The sequence below is a fragment of the Psammomys obesus genome, unplaced genomic scaffold (assembly GCF_907164565.1).
Source record: "Psammomys obesus unplaced genomic scaffold, mPsaObe1.curated_primary_1811, whole genome shotgun sequence".
Taxonomy (NCBI): domain Eukaryota; kingdom Metazoa; phylum Chordata; class Mammalia; order Rodentia; family Muridae; genus Psammomys; species Psammomys obesus.
Window position 1 is genome coordinate 2,142,102 of NW_026596131.1, and position 21,401 is coordinate 2,163,502.

The 21,401-nt window shown below is 53.6% G+C and overlaps 1 protein-coding gene across 6 annotated transcripts; it reads left to right on the forward strand.

Moving 5' to 3' along the window:
• Positions 1-696: 696 nt before the first annotated feature.
• Kcnh6 (potassium voltage-gated channel subfamily H member 6) lies at positions 697-21,087 on the forward strand. 6 transcript variants are annotated; one of them, XM_055592601.1, is made up of 13 exons: positions 698-856; positions 1,579-1,809; positions 6,500-6,661; positions 6,759-6,964; positions 9,601-10,026; positions 11,131-11,530; positions 12,600-12,799; positions 12,975-13,227; positions 16,176-16,369; positions 17,978-18,062; positions 18,596-18,752; positions 19,444-19,624; positions 20,249-21,087. In XM_055592601.1, the coding sequence occupies exons 1-13, from the start codon at positions 781-783 to the stop codon at positions 20,528-20,530; spliced, it is 2,853 nt and encodes a 950-aa protein (XP_055448576.1). In that variant the 5' UTR covers positions 698-780; the 3' UTR covers positions 20,531-21,087. The 6 variants fall into 6 exon arrangements, with proteins under 6 accessions (XP_055448578.1, XP_055448580.1, XP_055448579.1 ...); XM_055592602.1 differs by having other exon boundaries at positions 13,005-13,227; XM_055592603.1 differs by lacking the exons at positions 19,444-19,624; positions 20,249-21,087 and adding an exon at positions 18,228-18,293 and having other exon boundaries at positions 697-856; positions 17,982-18,062; positions 18,596-18,676.
• The last annotated feature ends 314 nt before the right edge of the window (positions 21,088-21,401 follow it).

The window sequence follows — 21,401 nt, forward strand, 5'->3', positions numbered from 1 at the left end:
TTCAATAATCTTCACCCACCCCAATTTGCTTCTTCTAGTGTGTTCACTAGGTGTTTGTAGATCTGCTCCTCTTTGAAGACTTGCCTGTGTGCTAAAAGCTCTGAGGCCTCTGAAGATGCTGTTGCCTTATTTCTTGTGCACCTTCATGTGGACCCCACCTCATCTTCCTAGAACAGGCTCTGGCTGGATTTGCCATTAGAAACTGTGCATGGGCGGTGGTAACATACTGGAGAGCATCAGTAGGGAAAGGACTAAGTGTCCCGTTGCTGCTGTCAGTTCTAACACTAAATCCCTTCAACAAATGGTCTCCTCAAGCCCCGAACAACTTCTGCCCCCTCCCCTGCCTGGGAAACTGCCCTTCAGTACCAGAAGGGATTCAAGGAGATGCTGAGGCCACCGGTCATTTGGACATAAGCGGAAATTCTTCAGAGTCTCCTAGGTCCAGAACCCCTGACCCTCTCTCTAGGATTCAGAGCCCTTGCTGGATCAGAGAATTTACCCATGTCCTGGACCCCGCCTCTCTGCCGTCCCTTAGCTTATTTCAGCACCACGCCGCGGACAGCTCCCGGGCCGAGCCTCTCGAAGGAGGAGGAGCGCCGAGCTGTGGGAGAGGGAGGACCAGCGGCGGCGGGTAGGGCAGACGCTGAAGGGCGGGCGGGGCCCCGACAGCCCTCCCCGGGGGCGGCGCCCACCCCAGCCCGACGCGGCTGAGCCCCAGGACTGACGGAGACGGCAGGAGCCAGGGCGCGGGTGACTCCCAGCAAGTGCTGTGACGGAAAGATGCCGGTCCGCAGGGGCCACGTTGCTCCCCAGAACACTTACCTAGACACTATCATCCGCAAGTTCGAGGGCCAGAGTAAGTGTGAGGTTTTGGGGTGTGGGGGACTGTCTGAAGGGCCAGACTCTTGACTGACTTCTGGTGGGGTAGAAGGAAAAGGCGGGGAGGGGGAGGTTAGATTCTGAACACAAAATCTTTCGTTTTGGCATCCCCAATACCTCCTCCGTATGTTCGCTCTCCGGCGCAGAATGCAGCCCTTATACCTCCCCACAGCGGTTTTCTTGGTGTCCCAAACCCTCCTTCCTTTGCCTCTCAGTCACTGTCCCACTCACCCCTCCAGAGCGTTCATGCCTCTCCTAGAGGTTTGCTTGACTTCCTGCTTTTCGCCCAATGAGCAAGTCTGTCTCTCAGCTGGTGAGAGTCCTCCTTTCTGGTCCTGACCCCCTCCACTGTTCCAAGAGTTCTGGGTCTTCCTCCCACTCCACTGACCCTAGCTGTCCTGGTAGTATTTCCACAGCCCTCAGGCCTGGCTCCGGTGGTGCCTCTGCTTTTCTACTCCCTGCCTCCTTCACGCCCCTCTGTGCTTCCAGAAGGAATGACCTTCCCCCAGGACTCTTGGTCCTCCCGCCCTCCCCTCCTCTGAGGGGAGGCGGGGAGGACCCTCCACCTCCCTCTTTCTGGTCTCTGCCTGCTCCTGTATATAAACCCCCTTCTCAGCTGCCATGAGTCCCTATAATCTTTCCCTCCAGCTACCCATTTCTGGCTACCAGGGTCTTCCTACCTTTTCCCTTCCACTCCAGGTCGTAAGTTCCTGATTGCCAATGCACAGATGGAGAACTGTGCCATCATCTACTGCAACGATGGCTTCTGCGAACTCTTCGGCTACTCCCGTGTGGAGGTGATGCAGAGACCCTGTACCTGTGACTTCCTCACAGGCCCTAACACCCCAAGCAGTGCCGTGTCCCGCTTGGCACAGGCCCTGCTTGGGGCTGAAGAATGTAAGGTGGACATCCTCTACTACCGCAAGGATGGTGAGATGCACTTGGGTCAAGGGTTGGGAGGGGATTTGACCTAGGGGTCAAAGGGGCCTGGGCAAGTTCTATCCCCTTAGCCTCCTTTTTATCAGAGGAAGGCAATGAGCACTGCGGGCTGAGTCTTCTAAGGGCCTTGAGACTGGGCTGAGGCATCAGTACTAGTCTAGGACAGAGCCTCTTGCTCCACTTTCCTTCCCCCATCTCCTGGCTAGCCACTCTGTCACTGTCAGCCCCAGCTGTCAAGCAGCTAGGATGGAAATTAACCTTCCCTCGCCTGTCTGCTCTGGGGATTAGGGGAAAAGTCAGCCCCTCAAGGTCTCAGCATCTAGCCAGTGCATGGGGGCTGCCGGATGGAAGAGAAAGAGTGGGCGTGGTTCACCTAAGTCCAGCTCCTTGGAAAGAGAGAGTCTTGGGTTTGCCTTAACCAGGTGGATTACCTAGATGGATTGCTCAAGCCCTCGGAAAGCACAGCAGAAACACAAGCCAGGGGTGGGGACCGGGGGCTCAGCAGCCTTTGTTACTCCCTCCAGCAGACAGGATCCGGAGTGCATGAGGGTAGTGGAACTGCAATCAGAAACAGAAAGTCTCTTAGAAATCACCAGGATCTCCCCGCCACCACCACCAAAAAAGTCTGGTTCTTCGTCAGAATTACCTGGGGCATGTTTTGCAAAACATACCTTCCCTAGAGAGAGGCTGACTAAGAAGGTGCAAGATGAGACCAGGCAGGTTTATCTGGGAAAAAAATCTCCTGAGTGGTTCTGATTTGCTGCCAATTTTAAGACTCATTGACTTAGATAACTCCCTTCATTTTACGGGTGTGGAAGGCCCTTTCCAAAGACCCCATTGTCAGGGGCCAACTGGAACCCAAGTCTCTAGAGCCCTCCTTCAGAGATGTTTGTTCTGAGTAATCCCAAGAAAGAAAGGACCTCAACTCTCTCCGTGCCTCGAATCAGGAGTTTAGGGGAAAGAAACACCCAAAAGGGAGACGCTGCCCTGTAGAACAAACAGGGCAGGCACCTCTAGACTGGGCCGGAGGGGAGCTGGAACTTGCTAACACCAAGTTCAGGAAGCATGGTGTGTATGTGCAGGTGGGGAGGGGCGTGCATGTTTGTGTATGTATATGTGTGTGAAAGTGTGTGCATGCATGTGTGTGTGTGTTTATAGGATTCTGAGGGCTTCTCAGCTCAGATCTGGGCTGTCCTTTCCTGCTGCTAGCCAAGTGAGCAGCAGGTGGAAAGTGCCTTGCTAGAAGCAAAGAACAGGAGACTGGAAAGAATCCGGCTTAGGCTGGCTGGCTTGCAAGGTTAACAAAGTCAGAATATTTTTAAAAGCTGTGACTTCACCTCTTCACATCATTGCAAGGAAGAGGTGACAGTCAGGGGAGTGAGAAGGGTCCCAGAGGAACAAGATGGGGCAGCAGGAAGTGGAGGTGACAAGAGAGTAGGTCTATTCTGTCTCTTTCCTTGACCCTAGAGGACGAGAGACGGTAGACTCCTGGGGATGTGAGGTCAGGGCTTTCAGACCCTGTAGGTACCTGGGAAAAGGGCAGAGTTCAAGGCCAAGTCTTGGCCCCTGAAATCAAGATTCAGGCCTTCCTTGTCCTGTTATCTAAGCCTTTGACCACCTGGACCATCCTGAAGTGGCCCAAAACCAAGAAGGGAGCCTGCATTTCCCTGTGGCACTCAGATAATTTATGTCCACATTAACAGGCCACTGTGACCATGTGACTTTTAAATACGATTTAAAAAAACAAATATTCACATGCATTACACAGTCCTGCTGAAAAGCATCCTAATGGTGATTTCTTCTTTCTTTCTCTCCCTCTGCCCCAACCTCTGACACCAAGAAGGTGGGAAGGGCTCCTGAACACATCTCTAGTTAGTTTATTTATAATCCCCCCTTCTGGTTTTCTGAGACGAGTCTCAGTGTATAGCCTTGGCCGTACTGGAACTCACTCTTTAGACCAAGCTGGCCTTGAACTCACAGAGATCTACATGCCTCTGCCTCCCAAGTGCTGAGATTAAAGGTGCACACTGATGCCACCGCTTGGCTTTAAAAGGGCAATCTACTGAAATTTTTATATCTATATCTTAAGTCTGTCTCCACAGAGCTACAGTTGCGTATCTGCGTGGTCACCTCACAGGCCAGCGCGCTTGATAAAAATTACCCTACCAGAGAACCCTAGGAATCAAAGCCTTTCCTCCGACCCCTTTGTCGGGGAGACAGAAATCCTACCCGCTGAGGAAGGGAGGCGAAAGCAGGGCTAGAGCCAATAATTGTCCAGAGGGAGGCCCAGGCAGTACACAGGGGCCTACCCTCGCATCTTCCCTAAGGGACACCCATCAGCTCTGCCTAGCTTCACCAAACCCCAAGCTAGGCTAGAGGAGGCCCAGAATGCCTCTAGTCTGTAGTTCCAGATAAAGAGGACAGGGTAAAGGGTAAGGTCAGGGGCTGCCCTCACTCTCCCCTAGTGCTTTCCACATGCTCGCTCACAAATGCCAGAATGGCAAAGCCAAGAGCAGCACAGTGCAGCCACCCCTCCTGGTGCCGTCAGCTTGCAGCATCAGGCTGCTAAGGGCTCTCAAGCCAGTGCTAGGTGAGGTCTGCATCAAGAGATCAGGCAGAGCAAGGGGTGTGGCTTGGTGGTAAAGCATTTGTCTCGTGTGCATGAAAGGCAAAAGACAACAAGGAGGCCATGCTGAAGAGAGGGTGAGGGTCAGGGTTGGGAGGGGGTTTGTGTTGTGATGAACAAGATGAACATAGCCAAGGGGTGGAAGAACAGAATCAGAAGCCAGACAAGCTTCTCTTGATCAGAGGAGTATGTGCCAGGAGGAACGCTTAGAAGGGAGAAACAGGCAGGGACTGGTTCCTCCTCTGGGGACAGAGCAAGGACATTGGAACGCTGCCATTCCTGAAGACAAACAAGAACAGTCCACTCACCCAGTTACTTGTGGGCTCTGAATCACAGGTAAGAGGACAGCCAGATCAAGATACAGGGAAAGGAAGTTACTCTGGCTTTTTTCAAATCCCCCTAGCCCTCCCATCTACTACCAAAGCAACCAGTGTGGTGGGTGGGATGAGGAAAGCCACACAAGAACCCTACCAACCCCTCAGCTCTTACTGAGACAAGGATCTATTCCGAGCCTCTGCACCCATGGGATACAACCAGTTGAAGGTGGCCCTGACAACTCCCAGAGGCACAGAGAGTCTGGAGTGCCTGTACTTCTGCCCAGCTTTACACCTTCATCAACTGGTTACTGGGTTAATGTCCCCAGTGCCAGTGAGACTGGGGGCATAGTGTGGTCTTAGGGACAGGAGCATCACCCCCAAGCTGAGAAGATTCGCTACAGCACGATGAGATGAGGAGTGGCTCAACAGGCAGGCAGTGTCTCTGGTGTGGATGTCTCCCTTGGGTCCAGGCAGCAGCTGGCAGATGGCTGCTTGGTGCCTGGGAGTCCAGGAATCTGATCCTGATCCAGGAGATCCCTGCTCCCAGGAGGAAAGAGGGAGGGAAGATGGGGGAGGCCTGGCTGTACCCCAGCTTGGAAAGGGCGTGCTAAGTATGGAGTCTGATGAAGAGGGGCTCCAGGGGTCACCACAGTAGTGGCGCTCCTACTACAAGGCTTGTATCCACTGTCCCCTCACATTCACTCAAGCTTGCTTTCCTCAGTCAGTCGGCAATCCTTGGGACAGGCGACACCCTCTGGAAAAGCAGCTCGGCTTTCTGATTTGCATGGTCACCTGAGCCCGCTGTCCCTGGGGATCCTGCCCTTTTGGAACTGACACCTAACAATAGTTTGAGTCAATAGATATAGCACACCTAAGAGGTGTCCAGGCACGGACTGGACTCTATAGATGCAGCATTTCAATTTGTATTGCCCCACCTGCCAATGAGTCAATGGTGAGACTCTAGAGCAAGGGGAGGGTAGTGTGGCCAGAGGCATAGATGCCAACAGCTGGATCTGGGATGCTAAGAGGCTCTCTTTCCACATGGTCCTCTCCCTCTCTCTTTTGTGTCACACCCAGGTCACTATCCTGTCTACTCCTCAGTCCTAGCCTCTGCCTGGGACTGCCCTTTCAAAAATGAGACCTGTTCCCTTCCCCCCCACCCCCAACCTCTTATCTACTGAGAGACTGGGGGTCCTCACCCCATGTCTCCTGCCAGCTCCAACAAATCATTTCCTCAGAACTCTCGTTTGCCTGCTCCCAGGACCTCCTAAGGCCTAATGTGCCAATTGGCTCCACGCCCAGTGCTTGATGCCTTCCTAGCAAGCTCCTTCCAGCATCAGGGAAGCAGGCATCTTTGTGGGATGGCTATGCAGGAGCTGAGCCCAGGGCCAGCCAGAGCCACAGCCCTCACTCACCTCCCCACTTAATCCACCCCCATCTGCTCAGCCTTAATTACCACAGAAGCAACCCTCAGAGCTAAGCCCTGAGCTGGGAGGCTGAGCTAGACTTGGACCTGAATCTGCATTATCTCCTAATGAGCTGCTCTGCCCTGTGGAGGGCGGGGGCACCTGCTGGACAGCTTCGTCCACTATCTGCCAAATAGCTCTGGTCAGTGTCCAGGCCTCTTCTCTCCAGTGGATACCCTTCACTTGACCTTCACCCAGGCCTCCCTTAGTTAGGCCACTGCAAGAAGGCTGGCCTCAGTGACCGACCCTACCCCCGCCAATGGGGTTTGCAGCCTCCAGCTTCCGCTGCCTGGTGGATGTGGTGCCCGTGAAGAATGAGGACGGTGCTGTCATCATGTTTATCCTCAATTTCGAGGACCTGGCCCAGCTCCTGGCCAAGAGCAGCAGCCGCAGCCTGACCCAGCGTCTGCTGTCGCACAGCTTCCTGGGCTCTGGTGAGTGCTGCTGGGGTCGGGGGGGATAACTGTGGTGAGGGAGAGTCAAGGCCACCACCCCAGCCCTGGCTCCTCTGACTCCTGACCCTGATTTCAGAGGGCTCTCGCAGCAGGCCAAGCGGACAGGGGCGCGGCCCAGGCCGGGGCAAGTACAGAACCGTCAGCCAGATCCCACAGTTTACACTCAACTTCGTGGAGTTCAACCTGGAGAAGCACCGCTCGGGCTCCACCACAGAGATTGAGATCATTGCTCCCCACAAGGTGGTGGAGCGGACACAGAACGTCACTGAAAAGGTCACCCAGGTACGGGTCTGCAGGACAGGAGTGGTGCGCTGTGTCAGACCGGCTGGGGTCCCTCGGGCCTCAGCTCATCTGAGGTCCTAAGTATGGAGGTGTGACTTGTCCAACCCTCTCACATCTTGGTCTGAGTCCTCAGCCTCCTCTTGCACAGTTTAAGTCTGACTCTTAAGACATGAAAGCCCGCCCTGAGGCCACAGCCCTGAGGCCTGAAACCAGCAGAGGTTAAGGTTAGCAAGGCCTGTGAGTACCTTTAGGCCTGGAGATGCCAGGAAGCTGGGAGGAGGAGACACACAGGGCGCCACAGGGCCTGACGGTGGCTCTGCGGTCACAAGGAAGGAGTGGCACAGAGGGTCAAGCCCATACAGAGGAATGGTGAAACAGAGATGTTCTGAGCCCTGCCCCAGCCCTGCTCTTTCCCTTTGCTTTTGATGATGACCACTTACCCCTCACTATTAATACAGCATGCCTGGCAGAGCTGAGACAGTGATGGTACCTCAGTAAGACCCTGGGAATCCTTCCCTAAATGTGTGTCTTCTATTTGGTCAGCCCAAGGCAAATGTCCCTTCCTGGATTCTCTGTTTCAGCTGACCCCCGCCACCACCACCACAGTCCCCTCTTCCAGAGAGAGATGAATAGAACCCTGCTTGAGACTCGAGTGACCAGGATCCTGGCACCGACTCACCATGTGTCCTTGGACAAAGGACAGCCTACCTTTGGGCCTCAGAGCTATCATATACAGGAAAGAGTTAGGCCAAATGGTCCCTGAGGACCTATTGACATTAAGTAGTGCCAGCTCAGGAGACAGAGGAGCTTTGTTAAGCCATAGAGAAGAGCCTAGGGCATGGACGAGGAAGGGCTGCAGAGGGGACAATCCTTTTTCTGCCCCTTCTCATCTGAAGCATAGATAATGCCAGCACCAGCTATGGAGGAGACCATTTAGCCTCACAGACAAGACTAAGAAAAGGCCTGCCAGGGAGGAGAGCTGACACCCCAGGGCTCGGTAGTGTGACTCGCCACTTTGCATCAGAGTTCACCTGCCAGGGATGCTTTGGTGGGTCCTGGTTGAAAGCCCATGTGGACCCAGAGCTGTGTGGGTGAAGGGGCACAGGCTACTGAGCTGAATAACCATGGGGTCAGGGCTACATATAGGGATAGAAAAATAATTTAAAAAAAAAAAAAAGGAGAGAGTTCAAGTCTATGTGGGATCCCAAGTGGGTCCCTGGGAAAGCAAAATACAGGCAAAGGCTGAAAGCTGAGCCCAGCAGAACACTGTGGCTCCCACCGATGGGTCTGCATCTCAGGTCAGTACCACATCAGTGGAAACCAGTCCTTAGACTGATTTCTTTTCATCCCTGTCTGCAAGACCAAAGCCTTGCGTGGCTGATTTCCTCAAAACAGAACTGATGATGGAGGAGTCAACGGGGATGGTCAGTGCCTCATGAGTCCCATCCTTGTCGGAACAGTGTCAGCGCAGGACAATGGAGTGGGGATGGTCTACAACAGTAGTTCTCAACCTGTGGGTTTCGACCCTGCGGGGGTGGGGGGAGGTCTTATATCAGATCTCCTGCCTATCGAATCTTTACCTTATGATTTACAACAGTAGTAAAATTACAGTTATGAAGTAGTTTTTATGGTTTGGGCCACCACGGCACGAGGAACTGTATTAAAGGGCTGCAGCATTGGGAAGGTTGAGGACCACTGACCTAGAAGCAGACAGATGCGATCTCGTTCAGTCACGATCCTGTGTTGTTTGTGTTCCCACCATTACACGTGAGGGAACAGGGGACATCACAGGTTACAAAGCTTGCCCCAAAGGCACAGATAAAACAAACAGCAGCCCTGGGATCTAGCCTGGAGCATCTGGCTTCAAAAACACATTGCCCTTCCTGATACCCCGGCTGCTTTGCTTCATGGTAGTCAGCTGGGGATTGTTGGCTTCTGGCTTAGCAACTGTCCATTGCTACAGTCTTGGAGGCAAGGGCAACCAGGGATGGAAGGAAGCGCTCTCAGGCTGCAGTGATGCATAGGAGAGCTAGACGGAGCCCCGTGGAGCCCAGGCCTGTGTCGGGTGTCCAGGCTGGCTGAACCCCAACTCGAATTTGGTTCTTTGCATGGGATGCTCTGAGCGTCGGCTCAGGAGGGACCCCCACTGGCCCTCAGGAATGAAGACTCTTCTGGAAATGACTTCTTCTCATCAAGAACCCCAAACTTGAGTTGGGGAGTTAGATCAATGGTTGAGCGCCTGTTTGCCACGTGTGATAAGGCCCTAGGTTTAATCTTTAGCACTAAAACAAAACCAAACAAGTAAACAGTGCCCCCTTCCCCAAAGCCTATGGAAGACAAACAGCCCACCAGACTATCTTAATCCAGGTTCTTCCTTGAAACATATTCAAGATGACCTTAGGCTTGGCCCTGCTCATCCCAAGAGGGGCTGTCGGTGAGAAAGCTTGTGACCATCCAGGGACAGACCATGTGACAGGGATGTGCTCTCCTCTTCCACCCTACCTCCTCCTGACATACCTGTCCCCCATGTGCCCTTCCTCTGTCCCTCTGCCCTTCATGAACTTCGTAACAGCTCCTCCAGACCTCCCCATAGACCTGACTTACTAGCGCTGGCTGTCCCATGGCTTCCACCCCAGGTCCTGTCCCTGGGCGCAGACGTGCTACCGGAGTATAAGCTGCAGGCTCCTCGCATTCACCGAGGCACCATCCTGCACTACAGCCCCTTCAAGGCTGTGTGGGACTGGCTCATCTTGCTGCTGGTCATCTACACGGCGGTCTTCACGCCCTACTCGGCAGCCTTTCTGCTCAGCGACCAGGAGGAATCGCAGCGTGGCACCTGTGGCTACACCTGCAGCCCGCTCACCGTGGTGGACCTCATTGTGGACATCATGTTTGTTGTGGATATTGTCATCAACTTCCGAACCACCTACGTCAACACCAATGATGAGGTGGTCAGCCACCCGAGACGAATCGCTGTCCACTATTTCAAGGGCTGGTTCCTCATTGACATGGTGGCTGCCATTCCTTTTGACCTGCTTATCTTCCGCACTGGCTCAGACGAGGTGAGCACACCTGGTCCATGCCAGCAGCCATGCCGGCCTCTCCCTGCCTCACAGCTATGCTGCCCATCACTGACGCAGATGGCAAATGGAAGCAGAGGGGGACTCAGACATTCTACCATCTCCTAGCCCCAAAGAAAGACTATATACCGCCAGACCTGGGGACCATCCCACAGCTTGTCCCTCTTAGCAAGTCCACTTAGAGGATTAGGCTTCCGGTTGGTCTGGAATTCTGCCCTCTGTGGGATGGGGATGCTATCATCCCAACTCCTAATGCTACCTTTTAAGCCATCCTCACCTCGGTCCCTGTCTGTGCCCCGCTCTGCTTCCTGTGGGTAACGTGAGAACACTTTCATGCTATTCTTGACTTCTGGGTTCCAATCACTTCTTATCACCCCTGCCCATTCAACAGGGTGTATCAAGCATATCCTGCCTCCCCAATCCTCCTGTTGAACCATCCTCAAGTCCCCTCCACTCCCCTCCCCTCTCACTTCATCCCTACCTTTCCCCAGGCTTTGTCCTCCTTACACACAGCCAGGGCAAGCCCCAGATCTCTTACTCAACCCTGCTGCTCCTCCCTCAGAACCTCCCACACCTCCCAAGGCTCCCAGAACCTTTGGATCTTTACGGATCCTCAAACCCACTGGAGTGGCCACACACATCTTCCCTTCGTGCTCTCCTCTCACCTATTCTTCATGTTCAAGGCCACACTTGATTTTCCCGCACAGGCCATAGTACTCGTGCCCCTGTTGGCCCTGTACCAACGGTGCCCCTTCCTCCCCCCACCCCCCCATCTGCCTGGAGAACTAGCCTCATTCTCAAATGCCGAGTCTACCAAGCCTTCCCTGACCTGCTTCTGCAAACTTGACCTCCCTTTCCTTCTTGCTCCCACTGGGCTTCTGAAGCCTAGCCGCCAGGACACTGTTCTATACTTTGGCTGAGAACCCCTCGGGCTCCTTAGTTGCATTCTCCTGCCTCCTGCCTGGTGTTTCCCTGAGTGTTTGTGGAATGGCTGTGTTATAACAGAGGCAAAAGAACAAACGGAAGCCCGGATCTACCGTTTTGAGAGCTGACCCCTTACTTTCTCCACCTTTTCCCCGCTCCCAGACCACCACCTTGATTGGGTTGCTGAAGACGGCGCGCCTCCTGCGGCTGGTGCGTGTGGCCCGGAAGCTGGACCGCTACTCGGAATACGGAGCCGCCGTGCTTTTCCTGCTCATGTGCACTTTTGCGCTCATCGCGCACTGGCTGGCTTGTATCTGGTACGCCATCGGCAACGTGGAGCGACCCTACCTGGAGCCCAAGATCGGCTGGTTGGACAGCCTGGGTGCGCAGCTTGGCAAGCACTATAATGGCAGTGACCCGGCCTCGGGACCCTCTGTCCAGGACAAGTACGTCACGGCCCTCTACTTCACCTTCAGCAGCCTCACCAGCGTGGGCTTTGGCAACGTGTCGCCCAACACCAACTCCGAGAAGGTCTTCTCCATCTGCGTCATGCTCATTGGCTGTGAGTGAGACCTCGTGCTACGCAGGGCGCTGCCCCATGTGTGCGGCGTGTAGATCTGTGTATGCGTGTGTTCCACCCCTATACAGACGTGAGCAATTGTTTAGGCACTGCTGTAGGCCGAGTCATTTTCAGGGCACACTATAAAATGAAAGAAGTAGCCCCCGTTTGAAAATTCTCTTTAAGCCGGTGGCTGTGGCGCAGGCCTGTCATCCCAGCACTGGCGGAAGCAGAGGCAGGTGGATCTCTGTGAGTTCGAGGCTAGCCTGGTCTACAAAGCGAGTCCAGGCCTGCTAAGGCTACACAGAGAAACCCTGTTTCCAAAAAAAATAATATTTTTTTAAAAAATTTATTTGCTGATAGTTGATCCCATGACGCTGGCTCATGCAAGCACCCCTTTGTGCGTGTCACAGAGTTCGGTGTTTGAATTCCCTTAGGAGCCCAGTTTCTAAAGGAGAAGCCAGAGGTCGTGACTTGCTGGAGACCCACAGCTAGCCCCATTGCCAGCCCAGGGGTCAGCTGAAAGGCTGGGTGCTCACAGCCTCTGCACAGAACTCCCTGCCTCTCAAAACACCTTGTTTAAGAACTCTAAAGGTGGTGTGGGAATTTACACATGAGGTTGCCATGTTCAGAGTATTTAGAAAAACAAAAACAAGGAAACGGAAAGGGGTGGGAGGTGAAAATGAGAGACCCAGAGTTTTCCCTGTGTTATATCTTCGCAACCTGAAGGAGAAAACAAATTTGAACCTGGAAAAAAAAAAAAAAAAAAAAAGAAAGAAAGAAAGAAAAGAAAAAGGAAAAACAACCCAAAAAAAACAAAACAAAACAAAAAACCATTGCCCTAGTTCTTTCTTCGAAGAAGTCTGGCCTCTGGGCCTGGAAGATGCCTGAGGCCTAGAGTGCAGTGAGGAGGCAGGTAGCCTAGGGGCTTTTGTCCATTGCGTGTGCTGGTGCGGTCCCTAGCACTTCTACTATCATCAGGACAGAGGGGGTCCGTCCCTGGGGTCCTGCCTGGACTGGGAGGCCAGGGCTCACCCGGGAGCCCCACATTCCCATCTTGCCCCGCCCCCAGCCCTTATGTACGCCAGCATCTTCGGCAACGTGTCGGCCATCATCCAACGCCTGTACTCGGGCACCGCTCGTTACCACACGCAGATGCTGCGTGTCAAGGAGTTTATCCGGTTTCACCAGATCCCCAACCCGCTGCGACAGCGCCTGGAAGAGTATTTCCAGCACGCTTGGTCCTATACCAACGGCATCGACATGAACGCGGTGAGCCCTTCAGCCCTGACGGGGAGTGAAGTGGGCCAGCAGCTGTGACTCGTGCCCAGGGGGGAGGTCGAGGCCCGGTGCAGGTTACCCCCACTCCCCACCCCTCTCCCCCTCTTCCGCGCCCACAGCCCCCACAGCTGCGCCCGGAGGGACTCGCCATGGGCCCCACCCGCAGGTGCTGAAGGGCTTCCCGGAGTGCCTTCAGGCGGACATCTGCCTGCACCTGCACCGGGCCCTACTGCAACACTGTCCCGCCTTCCGCGGGGCCAGCAAGGGCTGTCTGCGCGCGCTCGCGGTCAAGTTCAAGACCACGCATGCGCCGCCGGGGGACACTCTGGTGCACCTGGGCGATGTGCTCTCCACACTCTACTTCATCTCTCGTGGCTCCATCGAGATCCTGCGCGATGACGTGGTGGTGGCCATTCTAGGTGAGTGGGGCAGGGTTGACCCAGGGGATTGAGGCAGAAGAGGCCCTACCAAGGACCTGGGTTTCTTGAATAGCAGTCCTGTTCAGATTCCTGGTTGTTGCCAGGCGATGGTGACCTACGCCTTTAGTCCCAGCACTTGGGAGGCAGAGGCAGGTGGATCTCTGTGAGTCTGAGGCCATCCTGGTCTACAGAGTGAGATCCAGGACAGCCAGGGCTACACTGAGAAACCCTGTTTCGAAAACGAACAACAACCAGAACATTTATTTATTCACTGGGCAGGGGACACCACTGTGGAGCTCACAGAACAACTTGGCCTTTCCACCATGTAGGTTCTGGCAATCAGATTTAGGTTGTCACACTTGGCCACAGGCCCTTTAATCTGCTGAGCCATCTTGCTTGCCCCAGAGAGTTTTAAACCTAGCTCAAAGAATCTTTAGCACAGCTTTTTGTCTGTTCTCGTGACCTTAGGCAAGTCACTTGACTTCAAGTACTTCAGGGTCGTCTCTTTTGTTGGCATCTTCCTTGCCCTTGACCCAAGTCTCCAACTCTAACTCCAGCCAGGTCCCAGCTTGATCTCCATGACCTGGTTCTCTCCTAGCTCACTCTTCTCCAATACCCTGACCTCAGCGGCTGGTTACCTAGGGCTGACACTGCTCTCACCTCACTTCACAGCCTCCCCTGGGCCAGCCCCTTGCTCCGGAGGCCTGAGCCTCAAGGATCCCCAGAGCTGTGTCCCTGCCTCAGCGTCTCCTTAGATCAAGACAGGCAGAACCCTGGGTATGTGGCTCAGTTGGTTGAGTGTTTGCCTCTTGTGCTTGAAGGCCTGGGCACAATCTCCAGCACTACATTAATCAGGCGCGGTGACACACACGCAAAGCTAGTCTGGGCTCTAGGAGAGACTGTCAGAAATAAAGAAATAAAACTTTTAAAAGACAGACCAAGTGCGATACTTCCCTCAAGGGTGTCCTCATCCCCTGCCCTTCCTTTGTCCGGGCTAAAGCCAACCACAGGAACATCCAGCCAGTTTCCAGTCTTCTGCCCCCCAGCCAGCTGTGCACAGGGCTCTCTCTGTTTCCCTTACTGGTAGATCTGCTTTCTACACCAGTCTCCCCTGGTTCTGGCCGTCCAGGGCAGCTGTGAGGCCCTCCCTTCCTGAGTCTCACATTAGCGGTACCCTCAGTTCTCTCACCCCACAACAGACACGCACCTGTACAGATTCCTCTTCCATTCAAGACCTTTGACAGGCCCCTATGGCTTGTGTGACCATGTAACTCCTGACTCCACCCAACCGGGTCACTGTGGGTCCTGTGCCCTCCCCTGCTACTCCAGGCTCCAGCTAGACAGCTACTTCATCACCTCCTGACTCCCGTTTTTCTGCTCACGCTGCCCTTCTGTCCTCAGAGCCCACCCTGTATCTGTCAGGCGGACCCAGTCATTCTCCAGGCTGGCCTACAGCATGGATTTCCCCCTGTGAGTTCTTTCCCTTCGCCAAGACCACCCATGTGGGAGGGATAATTAATATCAATTATTAAGAAGATGGTCCAATTTAAGTTTCAGTGAGAGACAGGAAATCCTCTCGTCTTGCCCTGAGTGGAAATAGACATTAGATGGTAATTTTTCGTGTGTTAAAAAAATGAGGGTTGGTATTCCGTTGCTCAGATAACAGGGTTCAGGGTTTCCTGTGTGACCCTGGAACATTTCTTCTGAGGCCCAGTCCTCTCCTGTATAGGGAGGATCCTTCATCCTGTTCTCTTGGTGGTACATGCCTAGCCTCCATCCAGCCCCCCTGCCTGTGCTAATCCGTTAGTGTCCCTTGTCTAGTGTTACAAGGCCAAGGAGGCTGGGCTTCCCTGGGGAGCAGCAGGAGCCAAAGAAAACATGATTCCTGGCACTTGTGACTCTGGCCTTTCTTTGCCCAGCCTTGACTATGCAGGGATGACCACATGCTGTTTCTTCTTCCCAAATTTCCTTCCTGCTGGAGGGCCTCGTCCTTGATTCTCTTGGAATTTTACTCCTACTGAAAGCCCCTGTCTCCTTGTCCTAGCTGTGGTAGGCAGTAGGAGCCCTGCCTAAGATTATTCTGTAGCCTTGGCAACTTAAGTGCCTGCCTTTCAAGGCTTTGAGGGGCTTCCAATAGGAGAGTCTCCTACTCAGGTTTGTATCTCATTGACATCACAGCTCCTGGCTCTACAAGGACCTAATGCTTGTGTCTCCTACCCTATGTCTACCCTGTGCTGCTCTCTCTCCTTATGCCTTGTGTTGGCCAACTCTTGGGGCCTCTTGCTTTGGGGGATACTTTCTCAAACATTGCCATGCCTGCCCCTACAAACAGCCCAGTGGAGTAGATGACACTGTTATGCCCATTTGAGGGTTGAAGACACTCACGGGCTGGGGAGGTAGCTTCCTAGGGTACCATGCCAGAGCCATGCTGGTTCCGTGCTTGTACAATGGAGAGTAAGAAGACCAAGAAACAGAAGCTTAAGGTCCTTCCCAGGGAAGCTGGAAGCTTATGCTAGGGTCTGCTGTCCCCTGCTCCATAGAGTCAGTGGGCTGAGGGGAGCAGAAGGAAATGGAGCAAGGAACTGCTAGTGTCCCTGACTACCTTCTATCTCCTGGCCAGAATGAGAACCATACTAAAGGGTGTAAACAAAAGAGAGGACATTCTGGTGGAAGGTGGCTAAGAGACAAAAAAGAACCCATATTCTCAGGGCAGGAGCAGCTCTGAGGGACTCTTTGTAGAACTGAAGACTGATGAATGGCCCTCCCTCATCCCCCTCTTTATCAAAGCCAGCACATGCAACCCTGTCCTTAGGCCCCCTTAGCACCAGGCCCCAGCTCTGTGGGAACTCCGGGGTGGGAGGTAGGAAGATCACAGTCAAGGGGCCCTGAGAGAAGATCTTCATAAGGGAGCGAGACCCTGGAGGGACCACCATCCTTCTGGCTGGCAGGGAAGAATGACATCTTTGGGGAGCCTGTCAGTCTCCATGCCAGGCCAGGCAAGTCTAGCGCAGATGTACGTGCCCTGACCTACTGCGACCTGCACAAGATCCATCGAGCAGACCTGCTGGAGGTGCTGGACATGTATCCTGCCTTCGCAGACACTTTCTGGGATAAGCTGGAGGTCACCTTCAACCTGCGGGACGTGAGTCTGGGCCTGAAGGCCAGGGCGGTGGTCCACACAAAGGGTGATGGGTATGGGTAGCACCCAGCTAGCCTGCTAAGGACTTGGCCCGCCTGGCCTAAGGGACTCATTTGACCACTGCCCCTTCCCCTTCAACTCCTGCATCCTTTGCTGGGATGCTTCTGTACCTACTGTGGCCAACACAGCACTAACTATAGAGATGGTTCCCGTGTAATGAGTGGCTGCTGTGAGCTAAGCCCTGGGCTCCTTTTATGTTGTTCTAGTCTTGCCCTTGCGTGTGATGCTCTTATCTCCATTATCTAAATGAATAAAATGACCATCAGAGAGGGTAAGTAAATTGGCCGGAGCCATATGGCTAGTAAAAGGCAGAGCCAAAATGTGGATTCAAATTGTCTGGCTTTAAAACCCAGGCTTTTCCACCACATGGCACTCAGCTAAAAAGAGGGGATCTAACATCTGAGGACTTGTGGTGTCAGGCTGGTGATACAGCTGTCTCTTAAGCTTACCTCATAGCAATCCAAGAGGAATAAAGTGTCATTCATTTAAAGACACAAAGAAACCTCAAGGGTATGCAAGACACAGCCAATTTCTGGGGTGTTCCAGTGTCTCAGGGTTGCTATTCCTGTGATAAAACCCCATGACCAAAAACAAGTTGGAGAGGAAAGGGTTTATTTCATCTTACAGCTTGTAGCCCATCATCCAAAAAAGTCAGGGCAGGAACCTAGAATCAGGAACTGATGCAGAGGCCATGGGGTGGGAAACTCTGCTTGTTGGCTTGCCCACACGACTTACTCAGCTTGCTTTCCTATAGCACCCAGGACCACCAGCCCAGGGATGGCACCACCTACCGAGATCTGGGTCCTCCCATGCCAATCAGGAAATCACACCATAGACTTGCCCTCAGGCCAGTCTTGTGGGGGTCATTTCCTCAGTTTCAGTTCCCTCCTCCCAGATGACGTTAGCTTGTGTCAAGTTGACATGAAACTAGCCATCATATCCAGTTTGCCAAGGAGGGTGGGCACTACAGCCTCAGTGAAAGTTCCAAGGGTCCTTCCTGGAGGAGGAGTCTGAACTCATCCTAGTAAGAAAGATGAGGAGGATTGCCTGTCGGGGTCTTCATTGGCCTGAGTTGACTGTAACACCAAGGTCCCCTCAACTCCCATGGTGCCAGAAAGGTTGTATCCAAGAATGCTGCCATGGATCCCACCTAGAGTGGACTGGGGGTTCTAGACACAGTCTTCACCAAAAGACGCTACTCACTCACTGGGAGGCATGGGCCTTTAGGAGACGGGAGAAAAGGCAGTTGGGGAGGAGCCTTTCTGCCATGCACCCTCAGGTCTCACTGTTCACAAAACAGTCTCCAAAGACTTTTCTGGGGGGTCTCTACTTGGTCACCTGTCTCTAAGCCTGTTTACCTGCCCGAGAGGCTCTCAGGTGAGAGCCTGCTGGAGGCTGTCTAGAGTGCCCTGGTGTGCCCAGATGCCCGTCTCAATTTTTCACCCAGCTGTTACAAGGGCCACAGAGGGGAGCTGGGAACAGGGAGGAACAAAGAGAGAGACCCTGTCCCAGCTTTGCTCCCTGTTACTTGTTACGTTTGCTCCCTACAAGGCAGATGGGGGTCTCCAGTCATCACCCCGACAGGCTCCAGGCAACCAAGATCCCCAAGGCTTCTTCCTCAATGACAGCCAGTCAGGTGAGTCCAGCCAGCCCCGTAGCCAGGCCCTTGCCCAGCCTTTGGCCCCTTCTAGTATCCCCTGTATTTTGTCTCTTGTTGAAAGAGGGATTGTCTCAGCCACTCGGTGATAGGGAAAGGTTCTTCCTTGGGCAGAGGAATAGAAGCCTTCCTCTCTCTTCCCAGCCCTGCTGGCCTGAGTCAGAGAGGGAGAGCTCACTGGTAGCCAAGTGCCTGAGGTTCTGTATGAAGGTACCAGGAGATTCCTCACCCCTCCCCGGGCTTCAGGTCTATGAGACCAGGGCTAGAAATCCCCACCCTGACCACTCCATTTAAGCTGAGGGCCCCACCTCCCCTCCCATGGATATATCCAGTTGGGCCCTGGAAGCCAGACCTGCATAAGAACAGGACCTTGTCCTCAGGGCACCCAGGTAAGGAGAACCATTCCTCTTATTGTATTCCCATGACAAGTAGGGGGAGCACATGGGCCCTGGTAAAAAGGGACAGGCCTGTGGTGTCAGCCTTAGCAAAAGCTGTCCCCTTCCCTCCTGAAGGTGCTGCCCCTTCCCTGAGCATCTCAGACGCATCTGCACTTTGGCCTGAATTGCTACACCAAATGCCCCCAAGTCCCTCAAACCCACAGCAGGACCTGGATTGCTGGCCTCGGGAGCTAGGCTCTAAATTAGAGCAGCTCCAGGACCAGATGAACAGGTGAGAACCTCTCTGGCAAGGTTGGGGCAGTTGCAAAGGAGCTGGCTGGATGTAGGTGCTGCCGCCTCCTGGGAGCTTAGGGGCATCACTGGGTGCCTGATTGGGTTCTAGAATGGCAGATCCATTTAGCATAGGTTTCTAATTCTCTATCACTGAGCATAATTCCTTGCATGGCTTCCTCCAGAAAACCCCAGAACAAAACAAGGAAACGTCTTGAGGGGAAGTGATACATCCCTGTGCAGGAACAAATTCCAGAGGTCCTTGGAAAGTGGGTGTTGCCTGTGGGTGGCAAAGAGAAGGCTTGAAGGCAAGGAGGGCAGTTCCAGGATCAAATCATGGCTGTGTAACTTACAAGTTTTAGAGTGTGGGCAAGCTCTGAGTTTAACAGCTTGGTGCCTCAGTTTGCCACATCATAAAATGGGTACAGTCAGAAAATACCCACATCAAAGCATCATTAGGACTGAATGTGGTGTGCCCCATGACTAGTCCCTAGTGTCACAAAACACAGGATGTGCTAAGGGGAATGTGGGCAAATGTTGTGGATGGATCCTAGTGGAGATATCACTTCAGGTAGGCCCCAGGCTGTCATTCCACTCAGCCGGAAGAGGTTGGGTCACACTAGTGAGAGATGACATCGGGATCTGAGCTGCTCTCGGAACCCTGACTTTTACCTTGGTGCTCTGTCGGGCAGACTGGAGTCCCGCATGTCGTCAGACCTCAGCCGCATCCTACAGCTACTTCAGCATCCACAGGACCATGCCAGCTACATCCTGGGAGCCCCTGCCTCCAGTGACCTGGCCTTGTTTCCTGAAACTTCAGTGACTCAGAGTTCAGAGCCCACGCTTCTGGCGAGACATATGCCCTCTGCACAGGTGAGAGGGGAGGGGCTCCCCAGGGTTTCCCTGAAGGCAGCTGAATGATTCCCCCCCCCCCAACTTGGGTGGATAAAACAGGATCCCCAGCTCCCTGAGGAGGAGCCGGTAGACCTCTCCCCTGGTTCCCATCCCAGAGTTCAAAGTGGATCAATATCCAGCTTAGGGGCTGGGGGAGATGGCTCAGTTAGGAAAATGCTTGCCATGCAAGGGCGAGGACCTGAGTTCGATCCCCAACACTCATGTTAAAAGCTGGGTGTGGTAGTGTACACTTGTAATTCCAAGGCTGGGGAAGGAAAGACAAGTGGATCCGTAGGGTTTCCTGACCAGCCAGTCTAGCATAATAAGCTCTAGGTCCACGTGAGAGCCTGTCACAAAAAGCAAAGCAGACATCTCCTGACAAACAACGACTGAGACTGACCTCTGGCTTCCACATGTACATGCACTTATGTAACATGCACTGGCACACACAAAAATATTCACACACATTCATACATATATAACACTCTTCTATATACACCCATACACACATTCATGCACAGGATGAAGAAAAATCCAGCCTGACCTGAAGGTAGGGGTGTGGCTCCATACAGTCTACCTCCTTCTCTTTTGCCTCTCTCCCAGACCCTAAACTATGGTGACTTGGACAAATATCTTCGGAAGCCCAGGAATTTCTCCCCCAGGATGCCTCACTTGGCTGTGGCAATGGACAAAACTCTGGTGCCATCCTCAGAACAGGAACAGCCGGAGGGGCTCCCGTCAACTCTAGCCTCACCTCTGTGTCCCCTGGGAGTACAGGGGCTCAGTGGTCCCCGCTTTCCCTCCCTCCCTGAACACCTTGGTTCTGTTCCGAGGCAGCTGGAGTTCCAGAGACATGGTTCAGATCCTGGATTCACGAGGAGTTAGGGCCGTTGGACCCCAAGATAAAAGCCACCACAAGGGAATTTAAATACAGGGAGGTGAGAGTTAAGCCCCCCGAGGGGAGGGGTCCAAGACAGCCCTCCCAATAAAGCTCTGAAAACTATTCTCTCAGAGAAACTACAGACTGCTGAGCCAGGTGACCAAATGGCCTGAGGGAAGGGGTTCACGTCTTGGCTCAGCCTCCTTGGAGGTCCGTGTAATCGGCAAGCCAGGCAGAGGGTTGCTTGGAGGTAGCTTACAGCATGCGAGGGTCAGTGCGGAAGGGAGACGCTTCTGATCTTCGGGAGAGTCTTGCCGGGGGCTGCACATGGTCACCTCCCAGCTCAGTACCACCTTTTCCTTCAAAAGCCCAGACCCAAGGCCAGGGTTGACCAGACCTTTGCCAAAAGCCTCTAATATGGTTGGACTTAAGAGTGCCCTCTGTGGTGGACATAAAAGACAGCTCCAGCCTCCCAGCCCCTCTAGCCCCAAGAATTCCAGGACAATATCTGGGTCCCTTGGGGGCATGCAGTGTCACACAGCTAATAAAGTCTTGAACGTTTCGTGTTGGGCTAGCTCTGTAACTTTTCTGAGCATCTTCAGGTCCGAGCCTACGCCTATGCTTCTCCGAGTCCTTCTCACATCAGTGGGACACCTGAAGGTGTCTCAGCTGAGCCCTGGAGCTCCACAGCCCGAGGCCATGTCCAGATGAAGGAAAACAGATTCGGCCTGTGAGACTATCGCACTTACCAGAGTCTGAGTGGCTCTTCTGGGCATGTCATGTTCTGCTTTCTGCCCTGGCAATGGGTACATGGATGTGCTCAGGTTAGAAGAGCATGTGCACTCCCATGTAAATTATATAAAATATAATGTAAAT